General features: G+C 42.8%; 1 protein-coding gene across 9 annotated transcripts in view; it reads left to right on the top strand.

Annotated features, from left to right (window-relative positions):
* St7 (suppression of tumorigenicity 7) overlaps positions 1–12,055 on the top strand; it is a 234,027-nt gene that overhangs the window by 121,500 nt on the left and 100,472 nt on the right. For 8 of the 9 annotated variants that reach the window (XM_027389945.2, XM_027389946.2, XM_035450734.1 and 5 more), the window contains exon 2: positions 1,552–1,634. The exons of the other annotated variant lie outside the window; for it this stretch is intronic. In XM_027389945.2, the coding sequence (XP_027245746.1) occupies positions 1,552–1,634 (83 nt within the window). The remainder of the gene's footprint in view (positions 1–1,551; positions 1,635–12,055) is intronic. 9 annotated transcript variants of the gene reach the window in all.

The raw sequence follows: 12,055 nt of genomic DNA, 5'->3' as shown, positions 1-12,055 counted from the left end.
CATGACCCCTTTTGTCCTGGGTCTTCATCTGCCACAGAGGCTCACATTCACCAGTGACTCTCCTGGTTTTTCACAGTGTTGAGCCTCAGCTACTCTCCATGACCCCTTCCTTCATGCCTTCAAAACCAGCACCACCTGGGTAACTCTTACACATGACCAAGTTCAGCTGTCAGCACAATTTACAACCTTGGCTCCCTCTGGACCCCAGATTCATGTGCTGACCCCGAGAGAACACTTCTCAGATTTCACCTAAACGATGCTACTATCTTCTTAATCATCACTAATTTCTAAGCTCCAGCCAACCACCATTAATTAACCCAGCAAAGCAAAAGTTTCACTTAGTGGTTCTGATATCTTTTTAATTACAGTTGACGCTTCAGTCCCTGCTAACCAGAGCCACCTAATACTAATCCAAAATAGCAAATGGCCCCAACAGAGACTTTAAACTTTCCTCTATAACTTCACAAAAATGACTCACCTTATTAACATCTGCCGGTTGTCAGTAGCACCTCAACTACGGTTGAAGCCTCATGAGCCCATCTCCCAAACAGACAGAATATTGACTGGCTTTCCTGTGTTGGTCTTGTGCAGATAACCACAGCTGCCAAGAGTTTGTGAGTGAATGGCCATGTCCCATGCAGAAGATAACATTTTACAGCATTCTTCACCATCCTCTGCTCCTTATTTTCCTTTCTCCTCTTCTTCTGTGATGCTCCCTGAGCTTTGAAGATAGAATAAATATCCAGTTTAGCAGTGAACACTCAATTGTCACTTATTCTCAGCTCATTGACCAGTTAGAACTTTCTGCATTTCTTGATACCTACTGCAAAAAAAAAAAAATGTTTCTAAGCACTAATCCATGGGCACAAACATTAATATTTTAGAAGGCAATTTGAAATTTCCATTGAACAAAATAATAGCGGTGGGTAATTAGACCTATGCCTTCCTCAGCCATTGGCCTTTGACTAGGTCACGAGGCATAAACTGTGTTCTGCTGAGCAGGTCTCTCTCAAATCCAACCAGAAAACCATTGGTTACACCTCCTACCAGTCATGCCACTATGTACCAATGGGCACATTTTACTTGGCAGGTATTGTAGCATTTAGTGTGCAGCTTGATACCTGCCTTTCTGAATCGGTATACCAGTTCCTCACCTTAGTGGGACTTTGCTATGGTTCTAGGAATTCCAGTTACCAGCAACAATTGATTTCACAAGGAATAAAAGTAAATGAGTTAGGTGTTAGAGAGATGGTGCAGTAGTTAAGAGCACTCAATGTTCTTGAAAAGGGCAAGGGATTCAGTTCCTAGCACCCACGTGGAGGCTACAACTTTCATCTGTAACTGCAGTTCTAGGGATTTTGGTGGTCTCTTTTTCCCTGCTTGGATCCTGCATCCATATAGTACACATACATGCATGCAGGCCAAACGCGCGCGCGCGCGCGCGCGCGCGCGCGCACACACACACACACACACACACACGAAACAAATAGAAAGTTTTGCTGATACAGTCATGCCTTTCTCATTCTTCTCTCCTTGTCCTTTTATTTCCAGTGAGCATGTTTCTGAACACATTGACACCGAAGTTCTACGTGGCCCTGACAGGCACTTCCTCACTAATATCAGGACTTATTTTGGTAAGTGATGGAAATCTTCTGATGTAAAAATGTATTAACATGTATGTTAGTGTGTTTTCATGGAAAAAATTCTATCTGGGGGAATATACACAGGCCATTTTCAGTATTCCTTTTGCACTTGTATACGTGTTGCTTAGGGCTGAAGAGAAGACTTGTGCTACCCAGGTCAAATGCTCTGGATATGGGAAAACCAATGCTTTCTTTTGTTGAAAGGTGAAATAACTCATAATATGGAGGAAAATAAGAGAAGATGTTTCTAGGACAAATTCTGGTATCCTAACATATAAAATGTGCTCAGTGGTAGAAAACTTGCCTCATATTCATGAAGCCCTGGATTCAGTCTCCATCACCATAAAAATTAGATAGACAGACAAATAGATTGATAGATATTGCTGATGTATAAAAGTTACCCAGTTTAACTAAGACCATTTTTCATGTATTTATCATAATGAATTATTGGGCTTAGTATCTGTAGGGATATTGCTTATTGCTTTTAGATGAGTTGATATGGATTGTGGCAATCCTAAACTCACCCCCTTCATCTTGTTTTCCCTTCATCTTGTTTACATTTATTTCTTTACTGCTTCCTTTAAAGACCTCATATAGGTTAAAACATAATAACATTTGTAAAACTTCATTACCTTATATTCTGTAATAGTTGTATGTATGCTAGATTATATTACCTAACATAGTTCACTTTGATGAACATTATGGGACTATCTAAACTCAACGAGACCATTTGCACACAATTTAATGATCTTTAAGGGAGAGAAATTTTTTAAAAAAGATGCTTTTCTCTATGCATAATCTTGTGATTATTAACTATTGTAGAAATAGGTACATGTAAAAGATTGCAGAGTTAATATTAAGACAAATGAATCATCAGTAGAAAAAAATTGAAGGGGGGAAATGGGTGCAAACATATTGAGCAAAGAGAATGCATTTACCTGGCTAATGAGAGATTTCCGAAGTCTGGGCATAATAGATGGAGGAAGGCAGATTCTGCAGACAGCTGGGAGTAGAAAACGGCAGTGCTAGAGCATCCTTTAGAGGTGAGAGCACACCTAGGTTCAACTTGTTGTCTGTGTTGTCACATGGTTGTGTGAAATGGAGTCGGGATGGGAAGGAAATCAGCAGGAGCCTCCCCAGGAGAGAGATCTCTGTAGAAAGCCCAGAGGCAAGGGGCCATATGCTAAAACTCATCTATAACAGGGAGGTGTTCTAATTTGTAGCCTTCTGCCTCTTAAGCATCCGCAGCCCACACATGCATCTCTGACATCTCTGACATCTCTGACATCTCCTCTCTGTTGAGGAAAGTTGAGAAAATAAGGGCCTTGCTATGGAGAGTTGTGCATAAAGCCATGAGGTTGGTTATTAATTATTCTACCCAGGAACTGCATTTTACTTAACGTTGGCTTCCTTCTAGTTTTTAATGTCAAAATTCTCTTGTGAAATAATAGTGACTATGCATGGTGTTATTTTACTTTAAGAATTTGGCAGAGAAATTGTAGCAATCCCACATTCATCTTCAGTCTTGGTGAGGTAATTGGAGAGCTGAGGAGATTTTAATGGAACATGAAACCCGATAATCTGAAACCCACAGTGGTGAGAGGTCACCAATTGCAAGAATTTAACCAAACTTGTCAGGTAACACAAAACATCAACCAAAGGAGAATAAACTATTTGAATCTGACAAGGCATAGAGGAGAAAAATATTTTGATAATCTCTGTTTTCCAATGTAGGGGACTTAGGGCAGAGAAAAATGATCAGATGACTTGGTTGGACAAAGCCAGTAGAATTGCATTGCCCCAAAACCTCAGGGGAAAAAAAAACAGCTAAATAGCAAATGTTCGAGAATGAATCACTCCAAAAGCTTCTAACTTTATTGACTAGATGGAAGTTTTTTCATTAGAGACTGCATGCTTGCTACTTAGGATGAGGTAGGAAATTACATTAGCCTGCCAGGAGCTGTTCAATAGTCAGGAGAACACAAGTCATGGCTTATAATGGAGAGTAACAGGAGTCATGGCTAGCCTCCTAGTGATGGAGGAAGAGGAAGCCTACAAGGCCGGAGCAAGACTTTCTAGGACTTCCGCCTGGGTCATTAGGTCCAAGCTTTTTTTTTTTTTTTTTCCAGGTGGGAAATTTAAGACTTCTCAAGGAAAGAAAAGAAAGCCTTGTGGTTCAACTCATGCAATTACCTTATGGGAAAGTAGTCAGGCTTCCAACCTGCATTTTCAAGTTCTCATTGTAGTATGTGCCAGTTGACTAAGGAAACTGCAGACATGTTTTCATTTGCTTGATAAATTCCTGTTAAGTACATTCTGAAAAGATATTTTATAACACACACACACACACACACACACACACACACACACACTCTTATGTCTTGTAGGAAGAGGGGACAGGAAGAGATATTTTAAATATCTGATAGTTACTGTTTATTTTTGATTCCTTTGAGACAGTGTGTAGAGGACACCCTAACCACACCTGCTTGGGGCTGGTTACAGGTGTCCCCTACAACAGTGTTTCTCTGTGTAGCCCTGGCTGTTCTGGAACTTGGTCTGTAGAACCAGGCTGGCTTCGAACTCATAGGTAGATCTGCCTGACTCTGCCTCCTGAGTGTTGGGATTAAAGGGATATGCCACCACCTCCTGGCCCATTTACACTTTAAATAATATATTTTAACATTTCTTTATGATACAGCCTTGAAACATTTTTGATTAAACAAATAGAAAGGGCAAACTTGGGGAGGGTATGATTTATACCAAATCCAGCAATCTGCTGGACTGTGGGGAAGTCAGTTTTGTACATACATTCCTGTTCTCAGAAGCTTCCATTGAGAGCCCAGCCTGCTGGAGTGATGCTTGCTGTGCCTGACACTGATTCTGGCCACTCATTTCCTCTGCTCAGCAGCACAATTGCTGCTGGTCTTTCTTTGTGCTTCACACCAAGCAAATCAGTAACCTGCCTTTAAGGTCCATAGTTGGCAAAGGGCAGAACAGGAGCAGAACCCAGGCTGTCTAACACAGGCAGCCTGTCTTTTGTCACTTGTTTCACTGCCTTTCCAGTTAAGTGCCAGCTGCTCTGGATTTTGTTCTGGTAGTGTCTTGCTGTGGGTTTACAGGTTGTAAACTGCATGCTCATTGCTGGGCTACATGGAAGAAGCAGGAACTGTTGTGGACTGATGAAATGCCTAGATCAGAGGAACCTTGTCTTGTAGGGAGGATGTGAATGGCCCATCTAAAAAACATTGGCCTTTTCTGAGGGCATAACTACAGTGTCCAGTAATAGCTATTGATTACCCCAGGTTCCTGCCTTAGAGATGGCTGGCCCTGGTGTCTATCACACTGCCTCTAGGGACGAGCTTTGCTAGGCTTTAAAGTGAATTTAAAGTGAGGTTTCTATGCTTACCACTATGTCTTCTTCTGAGTGCATTTCCAGGAGGAGGAAAAAGTTAGATACTTTGCAAAATGGCTGTGTGCATGGAATGCTGAGCAGTTTGCTTCCAGGCATCAGGTAGACAATTAACTAGTGCTTTCCCCAGAAAGGCTCTGGGTGCCTGCCACACACTCAGAGTACAGGGCTGCTCCTGGAAACTGACTGACTCAGAACCTTAAGACTCTTATGCTAGAATCAGGAATCACCATGGCACTTGATGTTTAAGAAGAGAGGTAAAAACAAAAGTCAATTAACTGAGCAAATATATAGAGAGAAATAGAAAAAAACCCTTAATTTCTTTAAAAATAGATACATATTTGACTAGACATATTCGACCGGTAGTTTTCTTCACAGGTTGAGACTGGCAGTGAATTTGTCAAGTTACCTGTCTCACTCACTCTTTGCTACAGTTCCTGTGGCCATACCATATAGGCTGCCTCTTCCTAATTGATGTCACGGTGCCTCTTTGCCTGCCTGGCACGAGCTCCCCCTTCCCCTACCACAGGCTGGCTCCTGCCATAGGAAAAGCACCTGTCCTCACAATCTGAACCTGACAGGCCCATTTTGCATCTATTGTCAAGGTGTATTCAGTCTGCATAAGCAGCACCTTCAGGCAATGCCTATTTCAAAGGAGAAAATATTAGACTTTTGTTTTTGCTTTGAAAATAGAGAAATGGGCATGTAGAAAAAATAATCCCCTTAATTTTTCTCAAATTGTTGGTAGAAAATTGCTGTATATGATATTGGAATTTATACATGGATCGTTATGTCCCTATTAACTTGTGTATAGATGTGCCCCTGTGCCTTTATTTATTCATATATAACATGAATATATGTTATGTGGAAATATGCTAAAAAGTCTGCAAGGTTGGTACTTTTAAAAGTTAGAATGAGTAACAAAGTAAAGAAAATCAGAATAGTAAATTAAAAATACTAGTTCATTGGTTGGATGTAAAAGAAACACCTTTTTTTGGAAAGTGGCAGAAGAGATGACCCTGGGAAGAATTCATTTGTAAGAAATGAACCATGTGTGTCTGTTGGTGTTGTCCTTGTTCAGATCTTGTTTTGGAAGCCATATCATTGAGGTGTCTTTCGTGGGTGAAACTCCCCTGTCATTTCTAGAAGAGAAAGCCTCACAAGTGATTCCTGGTTCTTTGGCTTTTGCAATCTTTCTGATCCCCTTTCCATGATGTTCCCTGAGCCTTAGGTATTAAAAATGGACCAACTGGGGCTAGAATGGCAAGATGGTTTGTCCTCTGCATTTTGATCAGTTATGGTTTCCTGTAATGGTCTCCTTTCTATTTTAAAGAGAAGTTTCTTTGATGGTGTGTGTGTGTGGGGGGGCAACTCTGACCCATAAACCGAGAATTATAGGGAACTAAGGAATGCTGAGATGGGCAGAAATAGTATTTCTTAGGAATGGGTCCCCTAATTGGTTATCTAATACTAATTGATCAGACCTGAAATCATATACATACAACTAATGCTAAATGGACCGAACAAGTCATATTTACAGATTTATGCTTGTGTGTGTATATGGTAACAATTAAATTTAAAAAGGCCATGAATTTGGGAGGGAGCAAGGTGGGTATGAGAGTGACTGGAGGGATAGGATGGAAGAAGAGAAATGATGTAATCATATTTTAATTTAAAAGGTTTTTAATCAATTAAAAAACAAAAACAAAACAACAAACAAACAAACCAGTAGTTGAGTTCCTACTGGACCAGGTACTGAATACCTTGCATACATTGTTTCATTTAGTTAATTCATTAAATTCATTTGCATTCATTAAAATTCAAAGTGGTGGGTTTCACCTACCTGTTCATACTGCTGAGTATAAACAGACATGGAGATTAAGTAGTTTGGCCCAAGGCTACAGAGCAGATAAATGGTAAGGTTCAAATCCGGATCTGACTGTCTATTTTATCCCTGTTCATGGTAACACAATTAGGTGGTCGTTCTGTTCTGTCTCCTTTCAACCCTTCATCTAATGAACTTGACCTGTAACTCATATGGATCGAATGATGACAATTGTGGAGCCCAGGGTGAAACTTGATTAGAAAGGTTTTTAAATTGTGCAGAATAGCACATAGATGGCAGGTCATATCAACAATTAAGCAACCCATCTCTCAGCTTTAGCTTGCAGAATGACAGATGCTTAAGGCCCAGACTGCAGGGGAGCCTGCAGACAATGAAAGAAGATGAGGCCCATTTAGCCACATCAACTTGGGTTCGCCATGGAAATTTATGATATTTTTTGAGGAAGCCCAAGAAGGAGAGAGGGAGGGAGGGAGAGAGGGAGGGAGGAGGGAGGGAGAGAGAGAGAGAGAGAGAGAGAGAGAGAGAGAGAGAGAGAGAGAGAGGAGAGAATGTGTGCTAGTCAGGATCTGTGAACAAGAGCATTTGATTGGATTAACAATTAGACACAGAAAAACTGGAGAAGATAACTAGCAATAGATAACAAGATATATACAACCAATTTATCTTTTCCAATGTGCATTAAAGCATAAATTGGTAAGCCGGCTAGCTTAGTGAAACTGCAGGGCTAGAGCCAAAACTCCCAGAAGCCATCCAGTGCAAAGGAGTAAAGACCTAAACTTCCAGAAAGGGCCACTCAGCCCTGCTTGCTGAGTGTGCATGGGGTGACAACTAGGATTTCACTGTCCATTTTTTAAATTTGCTTTTTATGTATTCTTTGTGTCTTTCACATCATGCGTCTCCATCCCATTCATGTCCCTGTCCCTTTGTATCTGTCCTCTGCCTTTGCAACCTTCCCTCAAAGTAAAATAAAATTTAGGAGGGGAAAAAAAAGAAAAAATCATTCTTGTCATGGAAGTTGTATGTAGTATGACACAGTCAGTCATGCAGTAAATCCTTTTATCCATGTATCTTTACTTGCAAGTGTTCATTGCAAAGAACCATTCATCTGGCTTGAGGCATCTGGCTTCTGCCACCCTGTCTATGCTGGGCCCTCCCTGGGCCTCTTCTTCGTTATCCTGTTGTTGCCCTGTGTGGTAGAAACCCTGCAGCTTTAGGTCTGCAGGACCGGTCCCTTCACATGCTCCAGCAGATCACAGATAGGGTGGATGTTGGAATGCACCAGCTCATAACCCTGGTTCTTGGTCTGAGTAGCTGCAGGGTTGGTCAGCCCGTCAGCTCTGTCTTGTCCTCACCACCAGGGTGCGCTCTCCTGCATTACCCTGCTAGTCCTGTCCTCACCACCAGGGTGCGCTCTCCTGCATTACCCTGCTAGTCCTGTCCTCACCACCAGGGTGCGCTCTTCTGCATTACCCTGCTAGTCCAGCCCTCGCAGAGATGAGCAAGGGGCAGGGGCAGTTCTCCAGCTTTCACACCCTTGGGGTCAACTCTCCCACACCTCCACCTCAGGGCCAGCTTTACTGTGTTGTCCAGGCAGGTGTGCCTGCAGCTGATGAGAGGCAGGGCCAGCTCTCCACCTGCCTCAGGTGTTGACTGGCAGGGGATGAGGGGTGGGGGTGGGGGAGGGCATCTGGTGACAGATGAGTAATGGGGACAGCTCTGCCATGCTCAGAGCTTTGGGGCTGGCTCACCCACCCCTCTGCCAATGGGGTTGGCTCTATTGTGCTGCCCAGGTGAAGTGCAGGGCCTGCTTTCCAGAGTGTTGCAGATGGTGAGGGGCAGGGGCAACACTCCTGCTCAAATGGCCCTGGGGCCAGCTTTCACTCCTGTCTCAAGCATTGGCAGGTGCGTGTGTGTGTGTGTGTGTGTGTGTGTGTGTGTGTGTGTGTGTGTGTGTGTGTAGGGTAAGGGCATGTCCCCTCCACCCATGCCACCACATGCATTGTCCACTGGTCATTGCCATGCCATTCTGCTTTCACTAAAGTTGCTACCTGGGAAGGTGGCTATCAGACTCACAGAAATGGACCAAGTGGGGAAAGGAAAAGAAGAAAAATATGGCCTCTAAAGGAGGCCTGAGGTAGAGTGGAAGACTACTGTGTTTTTAGGAGGAGACAGTTTAGAACACAGGCCAACACTTACCATATTTTATTTTGTGATCATTTATTGTCCTCTTCCTTTCTAAATTACCATCTCTCCAGCACCCATATTTGTGTTTTTATGTATTCTCTGTGTCCTGAACAGCATGGTTAGTAGTTGGCTGTACAGATAATACAGTGAGTGCATGAATTAGCTGCATCAGAACCATTTGGGGAACTTGCTTTGGATTCTGAGGACTGCATCAGTTAGAACCTGTAGAGTCTGAGGGCCCAGGCCCAGGCACCATCACAGCATGAACCACCAACTTGGGAGAGTTGACACAACCAAATTCCTCCCATTCTTAGTGATCTCCAGGACTCCTCCTTAGCCCTAGGAGAGTGATCCTCATCTCCAGGCCACAATAATGAATGCTACAGTAGAAAATCGTAGCCAGTGAATTTATATGCACGAAGAAAGGCTTTTGATCTTGAAGACTGCCTCTTTTAGTCTTTGCAGCAGGTGCCCAGAGTTGAGGATGGAAGGGGATGAGTGTCAGTTCCACACAGAGCTGCCACAGCTGTTTAGGGAAACAGGTGGCTAATGAGGGATTGGCTGAGCCTTAGGAAGCAGGAGGCCTACCCCTCACTGTAGCTATACAGAATTTATAAACACAGCATACATAAGAGAGAGCTGCTTGCTCTTTTTTCTTTTCCTTTCCTCCCCCTTCCTTCCCCTCTCCCTTCCTCCCTCCCTCCAAACCTTCCTTCCTTCCTTTTTTCTTTTCAGTTGGTATCAGTCTTGCAGAGTTGTGAAGAAGGGACTTTGAGAGGGTCAGTGAGTATGAAGGAAAAGGATATACTTACAAATTCAAAGGGAGACTAAAAATAGTTATGGATGTCACTGCAGTGCTTGACAATTGCCTTGGTTTATCTCATATACTTAGACAGTCTCCTTTTGCTAATTAAAGAAAATATGTGTATATACATGGGTGAGTGCACCCACATGCACAGGCATACAACACACACACACACACACACACACACACACACACACACACACACACACACACACACGCATACACAGTAAGCTGCCTTTCAAGGGAGGACGGTTGTTTCCTGGGATCTTGGCATCATGCGTTGCGTCTTGGTCATTTCTACTTTTGCAACTTCAGATTTTCTGCTTTCATAGTTTCTTTTCCCTTTCAAAAGTGTGTGTGAACCTTTTGCCTTTCTTTTTTAAAATAAACAAAACTAACCAAACAAAAAACCTACAGCAGCCCCCAAACCTTTATGATTCTGCTATTTATTTAGACTATATGCAATTAGTTCACTGTCCTTCCTTATCAGCTCTCCATCCAGCATTAGAATCACTGCACCATTGTTCCCTTCCCATGCTAACTGGGTACTCCCTGACTTGATCACACACACTAGAAAACAGCTCCAGGGAATCCAGATAACCAGCCAAAGTGGCCGGCCCTGGCTTTCTAATCAAGAGTTGTTTTGCCCATTAACTAGATAGACTCAATGTTGGCTTCTTAAATGCCACACCCCATTGATGGTTTGAATTCCAATCCTATTTAATCTGTATTACTCTAAGGATGGAGCATGGGTAGGAGAAAGGGTAGTAGAGAGTTAAAGTTTTAAAGCTAAGAAATGCATAATTTTACATTTTAAATTCTAAGTTATTTGGTAGACTAGAGAGACAACTTCTCCCTCCCAGTGTGTCAGGGCCGCTAAACTAGCATGTCTAAGAACTATTTTAAAATCTAAATTTGTTTATGAGTGCTTTACTGTTTACACTGTAGGTATGCGGCAGGGAAATGTATTCAAAGTGACACCAAATATGTGTGCATTAAATAACACCATCTGCCCATTTGGATCTGTTCAGTACTTTAAAAATACTGCTGAAGTCTGATGAGTTTTGGAATATGTGGAAGATTGTCATGCTACTGCCTCAAATTGAAGGGCTTGGTTTGAAGTTTGGGATAGCTTCGAGTCTTTCCTTTCTTTCTTTTCTTTTGATTCACACTGTAAGGACAGGGGTCATTCTTTATACTAGTGCCCCCTCTACACAGATGGGACAGTAGAACTGATGTATGACAAGCCTGGGAAGACAACCTCCCTCCCTGCCCCCAAACAACTTATTAAGTAACCTGTCCTTACCTGTCTGTCATTTCTGCACTAAAAAGGCAGGGAGGTCTATTGAGAAGGGCGGCCTCGTGATCTAATGCAAATGTTCAGTCAGTTGCAGTCACTTTCCTCTTGGGTTGAATTAGCTGGCCACATTTGATAGACTGCTTCTGAACTGGTTTTTAGAACTAAGAAAGCATAGGGAGACTGCCAGAGGACACTTAGAGGGAAGTGAAGTGCTGGCTTAAATGACACATTGTTATTTTTTGTTTGTTTAATAAAGAGGTTTAGAAAGAGGGGCAGAGAGCTGCAGCTTCAGGCTAAGCAACAACTTAATTAGCTTTGCAATTTAGGTCAGGCCACTGCATCTTGATGAACGTTCTTTGTTCCTCATCTATGAGTGGATTCCCTACAGAGTTCTTTAAGGTCCATTTTAGTATTGGTCTGTGGTTCTCCTAGAGGAAGTAAGGAATCTGAGATCTCGAGGTTTTGTGCATTCGATGGATACTGGCACCGCATGGGTACTGTGGGTCTGTGGCATGGACTTTTAGTGTAGGGACATGGTGTTGTAACTCTGGGGTAGTCATGGGTAATTAGGAAGACTTGGTGCTGTGTGATGAAATTGTAAGACCCCCGGAAGCTCAGGCCGCCAGGATCTCAGCCCAGGACCTCGGTCACCCCAATCACCAGGTGGAGTTGAAAGCTTGATGCAAACTGCATGAGGCTTTATTATAGTTGTTTAATGAGCTAACCCCATGTTAGCTCGGGTCTTTCATCCACCCACCATGGAGGATGGCTAGGAAAGACAGCTCAAAGCGTCTGCATAGTGATCTTGTAGGGCAGCGTAAGGGGAGTCTCTAGGGGTACACACAGGCTCAGGATTGGTGTGCCTCCA

This window comes from Cricetulus griseus, assembly GCF_003668045.3.
Source record: "Cricetulus griseus strain 17A/GY chromosome 1 unlocalized genomic scaffold, alternate assembly CriGri-PICRH-1.0 chr1_0, whole genome shotgun sequence".
Classification (NCBI taxonomy): Eukaryota; Metazoa; Chordata; class Mammalia; order Rodentia; family Cricetidae; genus Cricetulus; species Cricetulus griseus.
This window is presented reverse-complemented; position numbering and strand designations above follow the sequence as displayed.